At 42.7% G+C, this 18278-nt stretch overlaps 1 protein-coding gene across 2 annotated transcripts in view; it reads right to left on the minus strand.

Moving 5' to 3' along the window:
- Positions 1-18278, minus strand: part of LOC124045486 (monocarboxylate transporter 5-like) — a 48326-nt gene that overhangs the window by 21804 nt on the left and 8244 nt on the right. For both annotated transcript variants that reach the window (XM_046364806.1, XM_046364807.1), the window contains exons 3-7: positions 13152-13302; positions 12677-12809; positions 12038-12181; positions 10075-10236; positions 9197-9892 (exon numbers count right to left, since the gene is read on the minus strand). In XM_046364806.1, coding sequence (XP_046220762.1) covers positions 9197-9892; positions 10075-10236; positions 12038-12181; positions 12677-12809; positions 13152-13302 — 1286 coding nt within the window. The remainder of the gene's footprint in view (positions 1-9196; positions 9893-10074; positions 10237-12037; positions 12182-12676; positions 12810-13151; positions 13303-18278) is intronic.

Raw genomic sequence — 18278 nt, forward strand, 5'->3', positions numbered from 1 at the left:
GCAGAACCCAGAAGATGAGGCAGACACAGCAGTACTTGAGATGGTGTATTTAATGAAGTAAAAAGTGAAGTTCTTCAGGAAAACATGTAACTCCACAACCTCAAAAGGAATTCCACAAGAACAAAGGTAATCCTCCAAGACAAAAAAAGGTAAATCCACAAGGTGGAAGGTATAGCACAAAAAGCCTCAAAAGATACTCAAAAACAAACAAACAAGAACAAAAAAACAGAATTCCACAAGAGAGTCCACCGGGATCAACAAGAGTTCACAGAGTACTAGGGCTGGGTGCTAACATACAAACACAGAGCAAAGAACTGAGGAAAACAAAGGGTTTAAATACAATCAGGGGAAACGAGGCACAGGTGCAAATAATAATGGGGATCAGGGGAAAACAAAAGGTCAAAAGGCACAATGGGGGCATCTGCATCTAGTGACCAAAAACCGGAACAACCCTGGCCAAATCCTGACAGTAAATACTACAGTAATATCCATAAAAACACTACAGTAAATACTACAGTATACTGAAGTCTGCAAATACTACATTATAAACTGGGTGGTTCAAGCCCCGAATGCTGATTGGGATTACATATTTTTACTGCTCTAATTATGTTGCTAGACAGTTTATAATAGCAATAAGGCACCTCAGGGGTTTGTGGCATATTGCCAATATACCACGGCTAAGGGCTGTATCCAGGCATGGAGAACCTTAGTGGATGGCCTATGCTCTGAGTTAAAGGGTTTAACACAGTGAGGTCTTTAGTCCACAAAAACACTACAGTGAATACTACAGTAAAGTCCGCAAAAACACTACAGTGAATAGTCTAGTTTTTGTACCATAGTATACTATAGTATTTTTTAAATGTTGGAGGGTTTTAAACCACGTTAGTCAGTCCTCTTTCCCCCCAGTCTTCTCATTACTAAACCATCTCTGTTGGCTCATCTCCCCATCTCTTTTGTAAACATCACCACCTCAATGATTATGAGGGACCAATATCAACCAGGCACTTCAACATTGGACAAAAAAAATCTATAAATCGTAATGCCCTCCTGTCGCCACGGCAACCGCTTTTACACACTAAGCCGTTGCCTAGCGACCCCAGTGGATTGGCCGATGGTGGCCTGACACTAGGCCTGGTCTGGAGCATAGAAATGTAAATAATAGAACGCATAAACATGGACTGGTATGGGAATGTGCATTCCATTAATTATATTTCTATGGTCTGGACTATGGTGGCCCTCCTCTCTGTCTGAGCTCAGCTAGCTGAAAGGACCTCTTTCTATGGAGGTGGGAAGGGAGGCTGGGGGACATATTGGGTTTGTTGTGGCGTGTGTGGGTCTCTCTCTGTCTGTGTGTGTGCTTTCTGGGAGCATGGAACATGACATGGCAGCAGAATGTGAGACAGAAAGCATGTGTGCTGAGAATAACTCAATGCTATCTTCCCTGCTCACAGACAGGCTCAGACTCACTTACTTTAATACACAAAGTAAGAGGAGCATAGGCCATCCATTTATGTTCTCCAGGGCACCCTCTGCTCGTTTAGAGGTACTTTGGGTTCAAGACGGAAATAGAGACATCCATACCCACTGTTGATTTTGTCTGGGGTCGGCATTCACTGACTGGTTCCCGGCCCACATCGACTCTGTGTTAGACCTACATTCATTCACATACCACTCCCATTCCCTCTCAGAAGCCAGAACCAAATTGTGTGCACTAGCTAGCTATCTGCTCAATATGACAGTCTGTCACAAGATACATCTCCAGTCATTACAACACACAGAGCAAAGGACTGTTGTAACAGACATTCTCTTGGGAAAACGTTTGGCTGAACTAGTTACCCATCAATCACAACTCACCAATATAGCACATTCATCACGCCAACTGAAGACACATGGGGTTTAGACCCAAAAAGGTACCATATTCCCTTTAATAGTATTGAAAGACCTTTCTTGCTCTTTCCCAACAATGCAATACTGGTAAGCTATATACAGGGACAGTTCCAGGGTCAGTGCCAACACCATATTACAATGTGCAGGGATACTGGAGTGATAGAGGCAGATACAATATGTATAGGGGTAAGGTGACTAGGCATCAGGATACATGAGTAAACGGAGTAGCAGCAGCTTATATGATGATTGTATGTGAGGGTGTGTTCGTGAGTGTAGAGTCAGTATGAATGTGTGTGTGTGGTGTGTGGTGTTTTTTTGTAGTGTGTGGGTTAGAGCTGGGACGATACAAGTATTGCAATATTTTTTTCCATGGCAACAATGAAAAACACGAAGCAGACCAAACTCTTTGGTCCTTTAAAAACCTTCTGTATGTAACATATTGTGTTCTATAACCTGTAAAATAAATACATGTGACTCTGGATGATGTCATGATGTCTGGATGACATCATAATGATGTTTGTTTCCAACACCAGGTGTGTTTTCCTAATGACGTTAAATCCGCTTTGTGTTTTCTTTCCTTGCCACAATACTAACAACTATCTCCGATACTGGTATGGTCCCGGCCCTGTGTGTGTGTGTGTGTTTGTTCAACCTTATGTTATATTTAGTTCTACATTGAGTCTAACTATCTATGCATAGTCCCTTTACCCCTGACCTACATGTACAAATGACCTCGACTAACCTGTACCCCAGCATTCACTCAGTACCGGTACTACCTGTATATAGTCTCGTTATTGTTATTTTGCTGTTACTTTTTATTTTTTACTTTAGTTTATTTAGTAAATATTTTCTTAATACTTATTTTATTAAAACTGCATTGTTGGTTAAGGGTTTGTAAGTAATCATCAAGTCAGATAGTCCGTGTGGCCATGTTGTTAGCTATTTATCAGTCTTATGTTTAAGAGATAGAACTTGTTCAAGAGCCTGTCGGTGTCAGAGATGTGGCTCCGGTACCGCTTGCCATGCGGAAGCAGAGAGAAGAGTCTATGACTTGGGTAGCTGGAGTCTAACAATTTTCCCTGCTTTCCTTTCACACTGCCTGATATAGTGGTCTTGGATGGCATGGGGGTCTCGGCGCCAGTGATTGTACTGGGGAGTCCATACCCCCCCCCCTCTGTAGCGCCATGCGATCGAGGGCAGTGCAGTTGCCATACCAAGCGGTGTTGCACAGATCCATACCAACTACTAACATGGTACTCCAAGAGCGTCTGCTAAATTATTCTAATGCAAATGTAAGTGTGTGTGTGTACTTGAAATAGTTCAAAAGCACATTCAGCCATCTGGCTTTAGCTACAGTATGCACGTGGTGTGTACAGCTAGGCTAGCCTTCTGGTCAGAGGAGAAAGATGTTTATACTGGGGTGTGCCCCTATATACTGCACTACATTTGACCAGGGTCCTATATAGATACTGGAGAAGCATTTAGGACGCAAGCCTGGTTTTCATACAGAGTGGCCTCAGCCTCATCAATGGAGATACTACTGAGCTGAACTCGACGGCTCGGGCCATTGGGCCAAAGTTCAGGTTTTATATAAGAACGTTTTACATAAGACTACTGCAGCTAGGGTCTGAGTCTGCGCTGCTACAGTACTCACAAATAATTAATAAATAGTGTAAGAGGAACAAGAACTATAGCTGAGGCCAATTTTTTTTTTTGCCTCACTTCTAAAAAAAACTATTTCTAATAATCTACCCAACCACAACTTCACATAAAGCTGGTTCTACCTCTAAACACAGTGCCCTGTTTGCATCATTTTCTAAAATAGAATCTCATCTCATAACCACTGCAAAGAAAACTAGGTAGTCGGCTGGGCTCGTTCTACATGACCAGGCATACGGAAAACTGGACATTTTGAATCTTGCATATGTTCATAGAAAGATTTGAACACTCGGCTCATTCAATTACTGTACTGGCTTTCCAGATTGATTGCCAACAGCTTGAGGTCGTTTGGATCAATTACTTTGCCAGTCATGCTCTATTGGTCACATAGGCAAAATTGCCACGGGGGATATGTGTTGAAATGCAGGAATCTAGCTGTTTTACAAAAACAATCTGCTTTCCCCAAAACAATGTTGTTATTATTTTTGGGGGGTTGGGGAGTAGGTCCCCCGGAGCCCCAAATGCGTTAGTCCGGCCCTGCTCTGACGCACTGCATGTCCTCTGCTCAGCGATGCGGTCTATAGACATTCGCACAGCCTATTCGCACTTCTCCCTCACTCATTTCAATCAGGAGCGAGACGAAGGGGAGGCCCCGAGGTGTCATCAGCCTCCCCTGAAATATGATTGGTCACCCTTGGTGATCCCCTCCCCCCATTCTCATTGGGTCAGAGCGCAGTCAAACTCGGCAGACTTGAAGAGGACAAAGACGGAAAGCTCGTTCTGGTTTTCCCTTTGTACGAGATTAAAACTGACCCGGCACCTCTGGCAGGCTAAAACGAACGCACCAAAACAGTACCATGTCGTCTTCTGGCGCTGACCCGGCACCTCTGGCAGGCTAACACGAACGCACCAAAACAGTACCGCGTCGTCTTCTGGCGCTGACCCGGCACCTCTGTCAGACTAAAACGAACGCACCAAAACAGTACCGCGTCGTCTTTTGGCGCTGACCTGGCACCTCTGTCAGACTAAAATGAACGCACCAAAACAGTACCGCATCGTCTTCTGCGCTTCTGTCATTAGAAGGAAAAGTTTCCCGAATGACCTAGTGGATATTGACAGAATACGGTCGGGAGACAGACTAGGGAGTCGGGATCAACATTCAACGACACAAATGTCAGTTTTTGTCCATGGTATGTTCACAGTCAATTATTATATTTAAAAAGAAACATGGGAATGGGCATAAGGTAAGGAGAACTCCACCTATAATAAAACTATAATAAAACTCAGTCTTCATCTTTTGTGTCTTCATAATATAAATAAATATGTATGTGTGCATCATTATAATGTAACTCAGTGTTCATATTTTGTGAATTTGTTATATTTGCCTTCAAATACCTTCATTAATGATGATGGCGACTTATCCTTCCATTTGCACTGGGTTTACAAAATACCCTTTCATATAGGCCTCAAAATACCCTTTCATATAGGCCTCAAAATACCCTTTCATATAGGCCTCAAAATACCCTTTCATATAGGCCTCAAAATACCCTTTCATAGAGGCCTCAAAATACCCTTTCATAGAGGCCTCAAAATACCCTTTCATATTATAGGCCTCAAAATACCCTTTCATATTATAGGCCTCAAAATACCCTTTCATATTATAGGCCTCAAAATACCCTTTCATATTATAGGCCTCAAAATACCCTTTCATATAGGCCTCAAAATACCCCATCCATACAATCCTTTTGGGAAGTTTTCAGACCCCTTCACTTTTTCCATTTTGATACGTTACAGCCTTATTCCAAAATGTATTATAATAATCTCATCAACCTAAACAAAATACCCCATAATGACAAAGCAAAAACAGGTTTTTAGAAAAATATATATATATATTTATTTTAGAAATATCACATTTACATGAGTATTCAGACCCTTTACTCAGTACTTTGTTGAAGCTCCTTTGACAGTGATTACAGCCTTGAGTCTTCTTGGACATGATGCTACAAGCTTGGCACACCTGTATGTGGGGAATTTCTCCCATTTTTCTCTCAAGCTCTGTCAGGTTGGACGGGAAGTGTTGCTGCACAGCTATTCTCAAGTCTCTCCAGAGATGTTCGATTTGGTTCAAGTCCGTCTCTGGCTGGGCCACACAGGGCCATTCAGAGACTTGTCCCAATGCCACTCTTGCATTGTCTTGAATGTATGCTTAGGGTTGTTGTCCTGGTGGAAGGTGAACCTTCGCACCGGGCTGAGGTCCTGCACACTTTGGAGCAGGTTTTCATCAAGGATCTCTCTGTAATTTGCTCGGTTAATCTTTCCCTCAATCCTGAATAGTCTCCTAGTCCCTGCCGCTGAAAAACATTCCCATGCTGCCACCTCCATGCTTCACCGTAGGGATGGTGCCAGGTTTCCTCCAGATGTGATGCTTGGCATTCAGGCCAAAGAGTTCAATCTTGGTTTCATCAAACCAGAGAATCTTGTTTCTCATGGTCTGAAAGTACTTTAGGTGCCTTTTGGCAAACTCCAAGTGGGCTGTCATGTGCCTTTTACTGAGGAGTGGCTTCCGTCTGGCCACTCTACCATAAAGGCCTGATTGGTGGAGTGCTGCAGAGATGGTTGTCTTTCTGGAAGGTTCTCCCATCTCCACAGAGGAACTCTGAAGCTCTGTCACAGTGACCATCAGGTTCTTGGTTACCTCCCTGACCAAGGCCCTTCTCCCCTAATTGCTCAGTTTGGCCGGGCGGCCAGCTCTAGAAAGGTCTTGGTGGTTCCAAACTTCTTCCATTTAAGAATGATATAGGCCACTGTGTTCTTGGGGACCATCAATGCTGCAGGCATGTTTTTATACCCTTCCCCAGACCTGTGCCTCGACACAATCCTGTCTCGGAGCTCTACGGACAATTCCTTCGACCTCATGGCTTGGTGTTTGCTCTGACATGCACTGTCAACTGTGGGACCTTATATAGACAGGTGTTGCTTTCCAAATCATGTCCAATCAAATGAATGTACCATAGGTGGACTCCAGTCAAGTTGTAGAAACATCTCAAGGATGATCAATGGAAATTGTCATGTTTTGTCATTGATTATCATGTCTTGTCCCTGTGCTTCCCTTCTATTCGTTTCCCTCTGCTGGTCTTATTAGGTTCTTTCCCTCTTTCTATCCCTCTCTCTCCCCCTCCCTCTCTCCCTCTCTCGCTCTCTCTCTATCGTTCCGTTCCTGCTCCCAGCTGTTCCTCATTCTCCTAACTACCTCATTTACTCTTTCACACCTGTCCCCTATTTTGCCCTCTGATTAGAGTCCCTATTTCTCACTCTGTTTTCCGCTTCTGTCCTTGTCGGATCCTTGTTTGATGTTTGCTGTTCTGTGTCCTTGTTCCGCCCTGTCGTGTTTTTGCCTTCTTCAGATGCTGCGTGTGAGCAGGTGTCATTGTCAGCTACGGCCGATGCCTTCCCGAAGCGACCTGCAGTCTGTGGTCGCGTCTCCAGTCGTTCCTCTCTACTGACGAGAGGATTTCAGTTTTCCTGTTTTGTATTTACCTCAGATAATATCCAGGATTATCGTTTTTGTTTAAGACTGGAATAAAGACTCTGTTTCTGTTAAGTCGCTTTTGGGTCCTCATTCACCAGCATAACAGAAATAGGATGCACGTGAGCTCAATTTCAAATTTCATAGTGAAGGGTCTGAATACCAAAGATTTTATAAAAGCCTGTTTTTGCCTTTTTCACTACGAGGTATTGTGTGTAGATTGATGAGAAAATTGTTGTTGTTTTTTAAATCCATTTTAGAGGAAGGCTGTATAGAAACAATGTGGAAAAAGAGTCTGAATAAAGCACTGTATACATCTCCATATATACACACCTCCATATATACACACCTCCATATATACACACCTCCATATATACACACCTCCATATATACACACCTCCATATATACACACCTCCATATATACACCTCCATACACACCTCCATATATACACACATCCATATATACACATCTCCATATATACACCTCCATATATACACCTCCATATATACACCTCCATACACACCTCCATATATACACACATCCATATATACACATCTCCATATACACACCTCGATATATACACACCTCCATATATACACACCTCCATATATACACATCTCCATATATACACCTCCATATATACACCTCCATATATACACACATCCATATATACACATCTCCATATACACACCTCGATATATACACACCTCCATATATACACACCTCCATATATACACACCTCCATATATACACACCTCCATATATACACACCTCCATATATACACACCTCCATATATACACACCTCCATATATACACACCTCCATATATACACACCTCCATATATACACACCTCCATGTATACACCTCCATGTATACACCTTCATATATACACACCTCCATGTATACACCTTCATGTATACACCTCCATGTATACACCTCCATGTACACACCTCCATATACACACCTCCATGTATACACACCTCCATGTATACACCTCTATATATATACACACCTCCATATACACCTCTATATATACACCTCCATATACACCTCTATATACACCTCCATATATATACACCTCCATATATACACCTCCATGTATACACACCTCCATATACACACCTCCATATACACACCTCCATATATACACCTCCATATATACACCTCCATATACACACCTCCATATATACACACCTCCATATATATACACCTCCATATATACACACCTCCATATACACACCTCCATATATACACACCTCCATATATACACACCTCCATGTATACACCTCCATATACACCTCTATATATACACCTCCATATACACCTCTATATACACCTCCATATATACACACCTCCATATATACACCTCCATGTATACACACCTCCATATATACACACCTCCACGTATACCTCTCCACGTATACACCTCCATGTATACACCTCCATGTATACACCTCCATGTATACACCTCCATGTATACACCTCCATGTATACACCTCCATGTATACACCTCCATGTATATACACCTCCATGTATACACCTCCATGTATACACCTCCATATACAGTGGGGGAAAAAGTATTTAGTCAGCCACCAATTGTGCAAGTTCTCCCATTTAAAAAGATGAGAGAGGCCTGTAATTTTCATCTGACTAGGTCTTTCCCTTTACTAGGGAAGGTGTTATTACTACCCTATATACAACAAGGTATATTCAAATTCAACTGTTTAATCATCAAGGGTAAAAGTATGAGTATCCTGAGAGATTATTGTCTTTGGTCACCATCCTTGCTTGTTTGCACTGTGGAAATGTTGTGAAAAAGTGAGATTCTGTGGGTTGATAAAGCCCTGAGACATGTCTGTTGACCCTACAACCTACTTGCCCTGTAGGGTGACCGAATGTCTACAGCCTACTTGCCCGGTATGGTGTCCTAATGCCCACAGTCTACTTGCCCTGTAGGGTGTCCTAAATCCCACAGCCTACTTGCCCTGTAGGGTGTCCTAAATCCCACAGCCTACTTGCCCTGTAGGGTGTCCTAAATCCCACAGCCTACTTGCCCTGTAGGGTGACCGAATGTGTACAGCCTTGTCTCAGGGGAAGGTTGATTGACTGTCTGAGACTCACCTGCCACAGAGATGATGAAGGAAGCATCCATGGCATCTATACCCAGGTTCCTGGCCCGGGCAGACAAGTGGAAGTAGGGGATGAAGTAAGCCAGCTGGCTGAATACCACGGACCAAGTGTAGATGCAGAAGAAGGGGTTCTTCAACAGGGAGAAGTCTAGGACTCTGTTATTTTTCACAGCCGGTGGGATGTGATCATCCACAGTGGTAGAACCATTAGGTGAGGAGAACCCAAACACAGCGGAACCGTTTAGGCTAATGGTACCGTTCTGTTCCATGAGGCTGGGGCTGTCTATGGTGGCTGTGGGAGGGGATGCCTCCTGAACGTGCCTGTTCACGCTGTTTTGTACCAGCTTGGTCAGTTCAGGGTTTGGTGGAGGTGGGGGGATGTAGTTGCTCTGACCCAACCCATGTGTGGAGACCTTCTCTGAGGTCTCAGTGTCCCAATGCAGGGGTTGTGGACTGGAAGGAGAAGAGTCTAATTTGGTGATGCCATTGGTTAACATTGTGGATCTGTTAAAGCAGCATCCATTCTGAGGGCGGTCCTTCTCCTTCTCTGGATCTATCAGAGGGCTTTTTTGGATGGATGAAGATGAGGATGAGGAAGGGGGTGGTGCAGGCTTAATGTGGATGGGTCTTAGCAGCATCCCAGAGGCCACCAGGTTTAACATCAGGCCTCCTAGGATCAGCAGAGCTCCTATGGGAGGAGCATAGGGGTGTTACGGGGTCATTCCAGAAGAGCATTATGATATTCCCATAATAATTAAATCATTTTCACATCCCAATAACAGATGTATAATATATATAATAATAATAATATATATCCCAGAGGCCTGTGTGTATATGTGTGTGTGTGTATATCTGTGTGTGTGTCAGTACCTTGCCAGGCATACTGATCCAGCAGCAGCTGAGTGAAAGGGGCGAGGGCGAAGGTCAAGCCCATCCCAGACCGCCCGATGGAGTATGCCGTCGCTAACCTCTTACGGAAATATGTTGCCGTGACAACAGAGGTGGCTTGGTACAGGAGTGCAAAGCCCAGGCCTGAGAGGGGTTACATGACATACAGTATATAGACAGCAGTATGTTGACACCCCTTCAAATGAGTGGATTTGGGCTATTTTAGCCACACCCGTTGCTAGCAGGAGTATAAAACTGAGCACACCGCCATGCAATCTCCATAGGGAAACATTGGCAGTAGAATGGCCGGTACTGAAGAGCTCAGTGACTTGGGCACCGTCATAGTTACCAACAAGTCAGATTGTCAAATTTCTGCCCTGCTAGAGCTGCCCCAGTCAACTGTAAGTGCTGTTATTGTGAAGTGGAAACGTCGAGGAGCTCAGCCACAAAGTGGTAGGCCACACAAGCTCACAGAACTGGAATGACAAGTGCTGTAGCGAGTAAAAATCGTCTGTCCTCAGTTGCAACACACACTACAGAGTTACAAACTGCCTCTGGAAGCAATGTCAGCACAAGAACTGTTCGTCGGGAGCTTCCTGAAATGGGTTTCCTTGGACGAGCAGCTGCGCACAAACCTAAGATCACCATGCCAAGCGTCGGCTGCATTGGTGTAAAGCTCAACGCCATCGGACTCTGGAGCAGTGGAAACGCATTCTCTGGAGTCACAATTCACACTTCAAATCAAATTTTATTGGTCACATACACATGGTTAGCAGATGTTAGTGCGAGTGTAGCGAAATGCTTGTGCTTCTAGTTCCGACCATGGAGTAATATCTAACAAGTAATCTAACAATTTCACAACTACCTTTTACACACAAGTGTAAAGGAATGAATATGTACATATAAATAAATGGATGAGCAATGGCCGAATGGCAAAGGCAAGATGCAGTAGATGGTATAGAGTACAGTATATACATATGAGATGAGTAATGTAGGGTATGTAAACATGATATAAAGTAGCATTGTTTAAAGTGACTAGTGATACATTTATTACATCCAAGATTTGAGTCAGTATGTTGGCAGCAGCCACTCAACTTCACCATCTGGCAGTCCGACGGACAAATCTGGGTTTGGCGGATGCCAGGAGAACACTACCTGCTTGTATGCATAGTCCAAACTGTAAAGTTTGGTGGAGGAGGAATAATGGTCTGGGGCTGTTTTTCATGGTCCGGGCTAGGTCCCCTAGGTTCCAGTGCAGGGATATCTTAACGCTACAGCATACAATTACATGCTAGATGATTCTGTGCTTCCAACTTTGTGGCAACAGTTTGGGGAAGGCCCTTTCCTGTTTCAGCATTACAATGCCACTGTGCTCAAAGTGAGGTCCATATAGAAATGGTTAGTCGAGATCGGTGTGGAAGAACTTGACTGGTCTGCACAGAGCCTTGACCTCAACCTCATCAAACACCTTTGGGATGAATTGGAACACCGACTGTGAGCCAGGCCTAATCGCCCAACATCAGTGCCTGACCTCACTAATGCTCTTGTGGCTGAATGGAATCAAGTCCCCGCAGCAATGTTCCAACATCTAGTGGAAAGCCTTCCCAGAAGAGTGCAGGCTGTTATTGCAGCAAAGGAGGGACCAACTCCGTATTAATGCTTATGATTTTGGAATTAGATGTCCACATACTTTTGGTCATACAGTATATTTATGATAATGTATTTTATGATCATCACAGATTCAGACAGATTCCTATTTTTTTTTCATTAAAAACATGATTTGTCACCAAATACCAAAATAAAAATGCAAGACAGAAAAAAAAACACAGTTCAAGTACATCAGATACCTAAAGACAAGTACTTTCAAGTATTTTACACGTATATTGGACTCCAGCCTAGTCTGCTCTGTAGCTCTTTTAACCTCTTTTAACCTCTGATAACTTACCCACAATCAGCCCCATGCTGATGTATAGGAATACCACACTGGTGGCAAAGACACTCATGAGGAAGCCAACACTGACCAGCACAGCCCCAGCTATAGAGGTCACTCTGTTCCCCAGCTTCGCACACGATACAGCGGCCAGGGGACCTAACACAGGAACAAACAGAAAAACATGAAAATGTATCCCATAATTCATCCATTCACAAAGCTCTTAGTAGGACAGACAGGTGTCAGATGTTGTCAGTGATGCAACACAAGAGCCAGACCCACAGACCCCAGACCCCAGACCCCAGACCCAGAGGGACGAGTGATGTGGTCAGACTTTGGTTTTATGTGAACTCTGACCTCACACATACGCACACTGCACACATCAGAATTAAACACACGCACACACACAGATACAGTAAGGTGGGGGCTGCTGAGGGGAGGACGGCTCACAATAAGGTCTGGAATGGAGTAAGTAAATGGAATGGCATCAAACACCTGGACACCATGCGTTTGATGTATTAGATACCGTTACCAATCATTCCTCTCCAGCCGTCTCCAGCCGTTATCACGAGCCCATCCTCCCCAATTAAGGTGCCACCAAACTCCTGTGATACAGTAGTAGTCTGAGTGTTTTCATGTCATGTGAACGCTGACCTCCAGAGAGCCGCAGGCTAGACATGATTGAGCCGATCCAGCTGATACTCTCTGCCGACCCTCCGAACTCATCCTGGAATGTCACGAAGAAGATCCCAAACGTCTTCAGGGTCCCCATCACCAGCACATTTACCTGGAGTCAGACAGAAAGAGGGAGGCAGGTAGGCAGACGTGTACATACACACACGCAAGATCTGCCACACTACAACATGCAGGGTTGGAGGGCAGGGGTCGGGTCAATTCCCTTTCTATTGCAGTCAATTCAGGAAGTACACTGAAATTCCAAATTGGAATTCGGTTTACTTTTACGAATCGACTGGAATCTAAATGAAATTGACCTTAACTCTGCATAATTGTATAACATATGAACAATTATATATATATTTAAAAAAATAAATAATCTAGAAACATGTCCAATAGATAAACATTTGGTGAACCTCCAAACACTCAAAGATGAGGAAAGAAGAAGTCGTACCAGGAAGCAGTGAAGTACAACCATCCAGCCCCAGCCACCATCTGGGGAATCCTCATAATGAATCTCCTTCTCTTTATTCTCCTCTTTCTTCATACAGGCATTCAGGGCGTTATTTCTGTTGAACAGGCTGAGCTTGGCAGCCTTGGGCTCGCTGCAAACATACCACAACAATGCAACACTTTTCAAAGTAAACAATAGCTATGGAACACTTTCAAAGTAAAATGTTACAATGTAATGCTTACAAAAAAAACATAATGGAACACTTTCAAAGGACTGTAAACCACCACATCTATGGGCTTAGTTACTCAGCCACAGCACATTCTTATAATAATCCTAATCATGAGCCATACAGTAAATCTCAGCTAAACGCTTGATGAGAACGTAAGAAAAATGTTCGGTATAGAATTATATCATCTACTGTATACTGTACTGGTATATATTGCACATGAAAAGCTGTGGTCAGAAAAGCACTTTATTTGTTTTATGAAATAAGTCATACTCCAAATGTACTGTATGTAATCAATACAAAAACCTCAAAGTAGTGGCTCATTTGATCTAATTTGACCTCTACTGACAAAGCTTTAGTTGTACAGTAGCTACCAGAGACACTGCAATGTCTTCATATGTTAAAGAATAGTTTTAAAGTCATCAACCGTGACTACTATTTAATCCCCCCCCCCCCCCACTCCGGTTGGTAATAGTGATGGATAAGGAGAGGTTACTAACTCCTATTGGTTAGTGCAGACAGAGCCCCTGGGCAGATTATTTCAGGGTTGTTAACATTAAGGCCTGTGACGATACCGGTACCATATTATTATTTTCATGGCAAAAATGGAAAAACACAAAGCAGACCAAACTCTTTGGTCCTTTAAAAAAAAAAAACCTTCTGTATGTAACATATTGTGTTCTATAACCTGGAAAATAAATACAGGTAACTCTGGATGACATCATAATGTCATAATGTCTGGATGACATCATAATGATGTTTGTTTGCCAACAATAGGGATGTTTCTTTAACAAGTTAAGTCCGCTTCGTGTTTTTATTTCTTTGCTAAGATACTAACGAGTATCGCGATACTGGTATCGTCCCGGCCCTAGTTAACAGGTTAACAGGTTAACAAGCACTTTAGTGTTTTAGGTGTGTTTACAAAACGTGTCTGAAGTACAGTAGATCTCCTTGGTCCGACTGTCTGTGGGTGAATTTGAAGATTTCACACTCGGACCTATAGAATGGTCTAAATTCAAATGTGTAAACTCCTCCCACCCAGGGAACTCGGCCTGTATGTCGCAGCACACGTTAATATTTCAACACGCACCATCTATAGAGTCCCTTGAGTAAAAGCGCTGTCAGCAACACTATACTTGTCCCAGGATATTGTACATTTCCTATAGACACTGGCCAAGTGCAATGCTACTGACAGCGCTTTACTCAAGGGACGCTATAGATAGAGAGTTAAGGATACTGAGAGGTTGGGAGTTCTTCTTAGAGACTGTAAATTATCATTTATCACCCATCTAGCTATATATGATTTTGTGTGTGTGTCCATGGATCACCAGCAAGGACAAGGTCCCAGCTTTGTGTGTGTGTGTGTGTGTGTGTGTGTAAGTAAGTAAAACCCCAGCTTTGCTAACATGAATCCGTAGCCTTGTGTCGTGAGGTTCTCCCTGGAATTAGGAGTGGTTGAGGAGATTGACTTGTTCATGACTCTTTAAATCTGTCTAAGCCAGCTGTGGGGTGATAATGACTGCCAGCCAACTGTGTGGTGATAATGACTAGCAGTGCGTCCCAAATGGAGCCCTATTCCCTTTGGACCAGTGTACTATAAAGAGAATAGGCTGACATTTGGGACAAACGCCCAAGCCGGGACTTGGTCGCTCCATAAACCAGACAAAAAACACTTTAACATGCAAACAAACTTGACCTGAAACCAGTACCTTCCAACTACTTTGCAGACGCATTGTTGGACATCTGATTGCTACAGATATAGAATCTTAATTTGATCACCCTGTTTCAGGAGAGCTTACCTAAGGTTTAAAAGGCTTCTGAACTATGACATTTTACCTATGAAATTTCAGACTTGATTTTCCTGTACGAAGAACATATCAACCCCTACAAAAATGTTGCTTAATTAAATTATAATCCACATTTTCTGTTGCTGCATGATTATTTCTTTTGCTGTAGCAACCTGGCTCAAATTCAGATCCTACATCTGTATATCATATGATGTGGTTAGCTGGTATGTCAGTCTGCAATGTAAGTCAGCCTGGCCAATGTTTGGTTGTGTTGATGAAGCTCTGTAAATTAATCACAAAAGCATTCCAAGAAACACCTCCACATTTCCAAGATTCCTGCCAGCCCAACCCAGCTGCTAACAACGTCCTTCCTCAGGAACATATATCCCAGTTAGACAACAAGTCCTCAATAGCACCTAGCAGTTTGCACTTGTATTTTCTCACTAAATCCAATAAAATGTTATTGGTCACATACACATGGTTAGCAGATGTTAATGCAAGTGTAGCAACATGCTTGTGCTTTGAGTTCCGACAATGCAGTAATATCTAACAAATAATCAAATAAATTCACGACAACTACCTTATACACACAAATGTAAAGGGATATATATATATGGATGAGCGATGGCCGTGCGGCATAGGCAAAGATGCAGTAGATGGTATAGAGTACAGTATATATGAGATGAGTAGCACTAGCACTGACTGCTGCTTTATTAAGGAAAACATTTACTTACTGCCATTAATACAGGTAACGAGTGGAGGACAGAGGAGCCTCTTAAAGAAGAAGTTACAGGTCTGTGAGAGCCAGAAATCTTGCTTGTTTGTAGGTGACCAAATACTTATTTTCCACCATAATTTGCAAATAAATTCATTAAAAATCCTACAATGTGATTTTCTGGAGTTTTTTTCTTCTCATTTTGTCTGTCATAGTTGAAGTGTACCTATGATGAAAATTACAGGCCTCTCATCTTTTTAAGTAGGAGAACTTGCACAATTGGTGGCTGACTAAATACTTTTTTTGCCCCACTGTAAGTGATGGATACTGTCTGATCCCTGACCACACTTCCTTTTGGTGTCTGTTGATCTCGGTTGGTACTTTGCCTCATGCGACCCTTATATAATTCAAGGCACTTTGATGAATAGACCATTTAAACACATTTTATGGAAAAGCCAACGACCTGACACATTACAGTAGTTAGGCCTAGGTTAAAGGTATCCTATGGAGGGCTTGGTTTTTAATCACATGAAAGGGAAAAATATAAATATATTTTTTTTGTATGTTGTGCTATTCGTCAGAGTGCCTTGAATTGAAAATATACTGCACATCCTAAAACATACACACACATCCCTACTTGCATAGTTAATTTGGCTTGGTCAAGTTATCCATCCCTACTTGCATAGTTCATTTGGCTTGGTCAAGTTATCCTTCCCTACTTGCATGCTTCATTTGGCTTGGTCAAGTTATCCATCCCTACTTGCATGCTTCATTTGGCTTGGTCAAGTATCCATCCCTACTTGCATGCTTCATTTGGCTTGGTCAAGTATCCATCCCTACTTGCATGCTTCATTTGGCTTGGTCAAGTATCCAGCCCTACTTGCATGCTTCATTTGGCTTGGTCAAGTATCCAGCCCTACTTGCATGCTTCATTTGGCTTGGTCAAGTATCCATCCCCATCAAAGAGAACCTCTCAAAATTGGTTACCAAAGATGCGCTTCTCCAAAGAAACATATTTTACTATTACTTACAGTACATTTGGAAAGTATTCAGACCCCTTGACTTTTTCCACATTTTGTTACCTTACAGCCTTATTCTAAAATTGACTAAATATTTTTTCCCCTCATCAATCTACACACAATAAGTCATAATAACAAAACAAAAACAGGTTTTTAGATAAAAAAAAAACATGTATTAAACATACATAATTATTCAGACCCTTTGCTATGAGACTCGAAATTGAGCTCGGGTGCATCCTGTTTCCATTGATCATCCCTGAGATGTTTCTACAACTTGATTGGAGTCCACCTGTGGTAAATCAAATTGGTTGGACATGATTTGGAAAGGCACCCACCTGTCTATATAAGGTCCCACAGTTGACAGTGTATGTCAGCAAAAAAACTAAGCCATGAGGTTGAAGGGATTGTCCGTAGAGCTTCAAGACAGGATTGTGTCGAGGCACAGGTCTGGGGAAGGGGGTGACAAGTGGCCTGGCGGGTAGGAGTGTTGGGCCAGTAACCGAAAGGTGACAAGGTAAAAATCTGTCATTCTGCCCCTGAGCAAGGCAGCTAACCAACCCACTGTTCCCTGGTCGCTGTGGATGTTGATTAAGGCAGCCCTCCACACCTCTCTGATTCAGCAGGGTTGGGTTAAATGCAGAAGACACATTTCAGTTGAATGCATTAAGCTGTACAACTGACTAGATATCCCCTTTCGTTTCTTAAATGAAAGAAGTTTGAAACTACCAAAGACTCTTCCTAGAACTGGCCGCCCGGCTAAAATGAGCAATCGGGAGAGAAGGGCCTTGGTCAGTGAGGTGACCAAGAACCCGATGGTCACTCTGATAGAGTGCAGCAGAGATGGTTGTCCTTCTGGAAGGTTCTCCCATCTCCACAACCATCTCTGCAACACTGTGTATGCCTTTACTGAGTAAAGGGTACTTCAATAATTGTCATATTCCCTTATTTGTTTTTATAAATGTGCAAAAGTGTAGAATAACCAGTTTTTTTCTCTGTCATTATGGGGTACTGTGTGTAGATGATTGATAAGGAAAAAATCAATTTAATACATTTTAGAATAATGCTGTAACGTAACAAAATGTGGAAAAAGTCAAGGGGTTTGAATACTTTCCGAATGCACTGTATACAAAATACTAGGCTCCTGTATCGTTGCCTATTTTTTTCACCCCCATTAATATGGTATTTTAGGAGGACTGAATAGTTTTAAGGAGCGTATCTTTGGTAATCGGACGAGGGGCGCTCTTTGAAAATGGGGATGGATAACCTTCTTGAACAAGCAAAATGAAGTATGCAGGTGAATTGTAAATCATGAAAAAGCATGAAGGCAAAAAGAAAACTCAACGCACTTTCAGTAGACCATTTAAAACCCCTTTATGCATA

The sequence above is a fragment of the Oncorhynchus gorbuscha genome, linkage group LG10 (genome assembly GCF_021184085.1).
Source record: "Oncorhynchus gorbuscha isolate QuinsamMale2020 ecotype Even-year linkage group LG10, OgorEven_v1.0, whole genome shotgun sequence".
In the NCBI taxonomy this organism is placed as follows: Eukaryota; Metazoa; Chordata; class Actinopteri; order Salmoniformes; family Salmonidae; genus Oncorhynchus; species Oncorhynchus gorbuscha.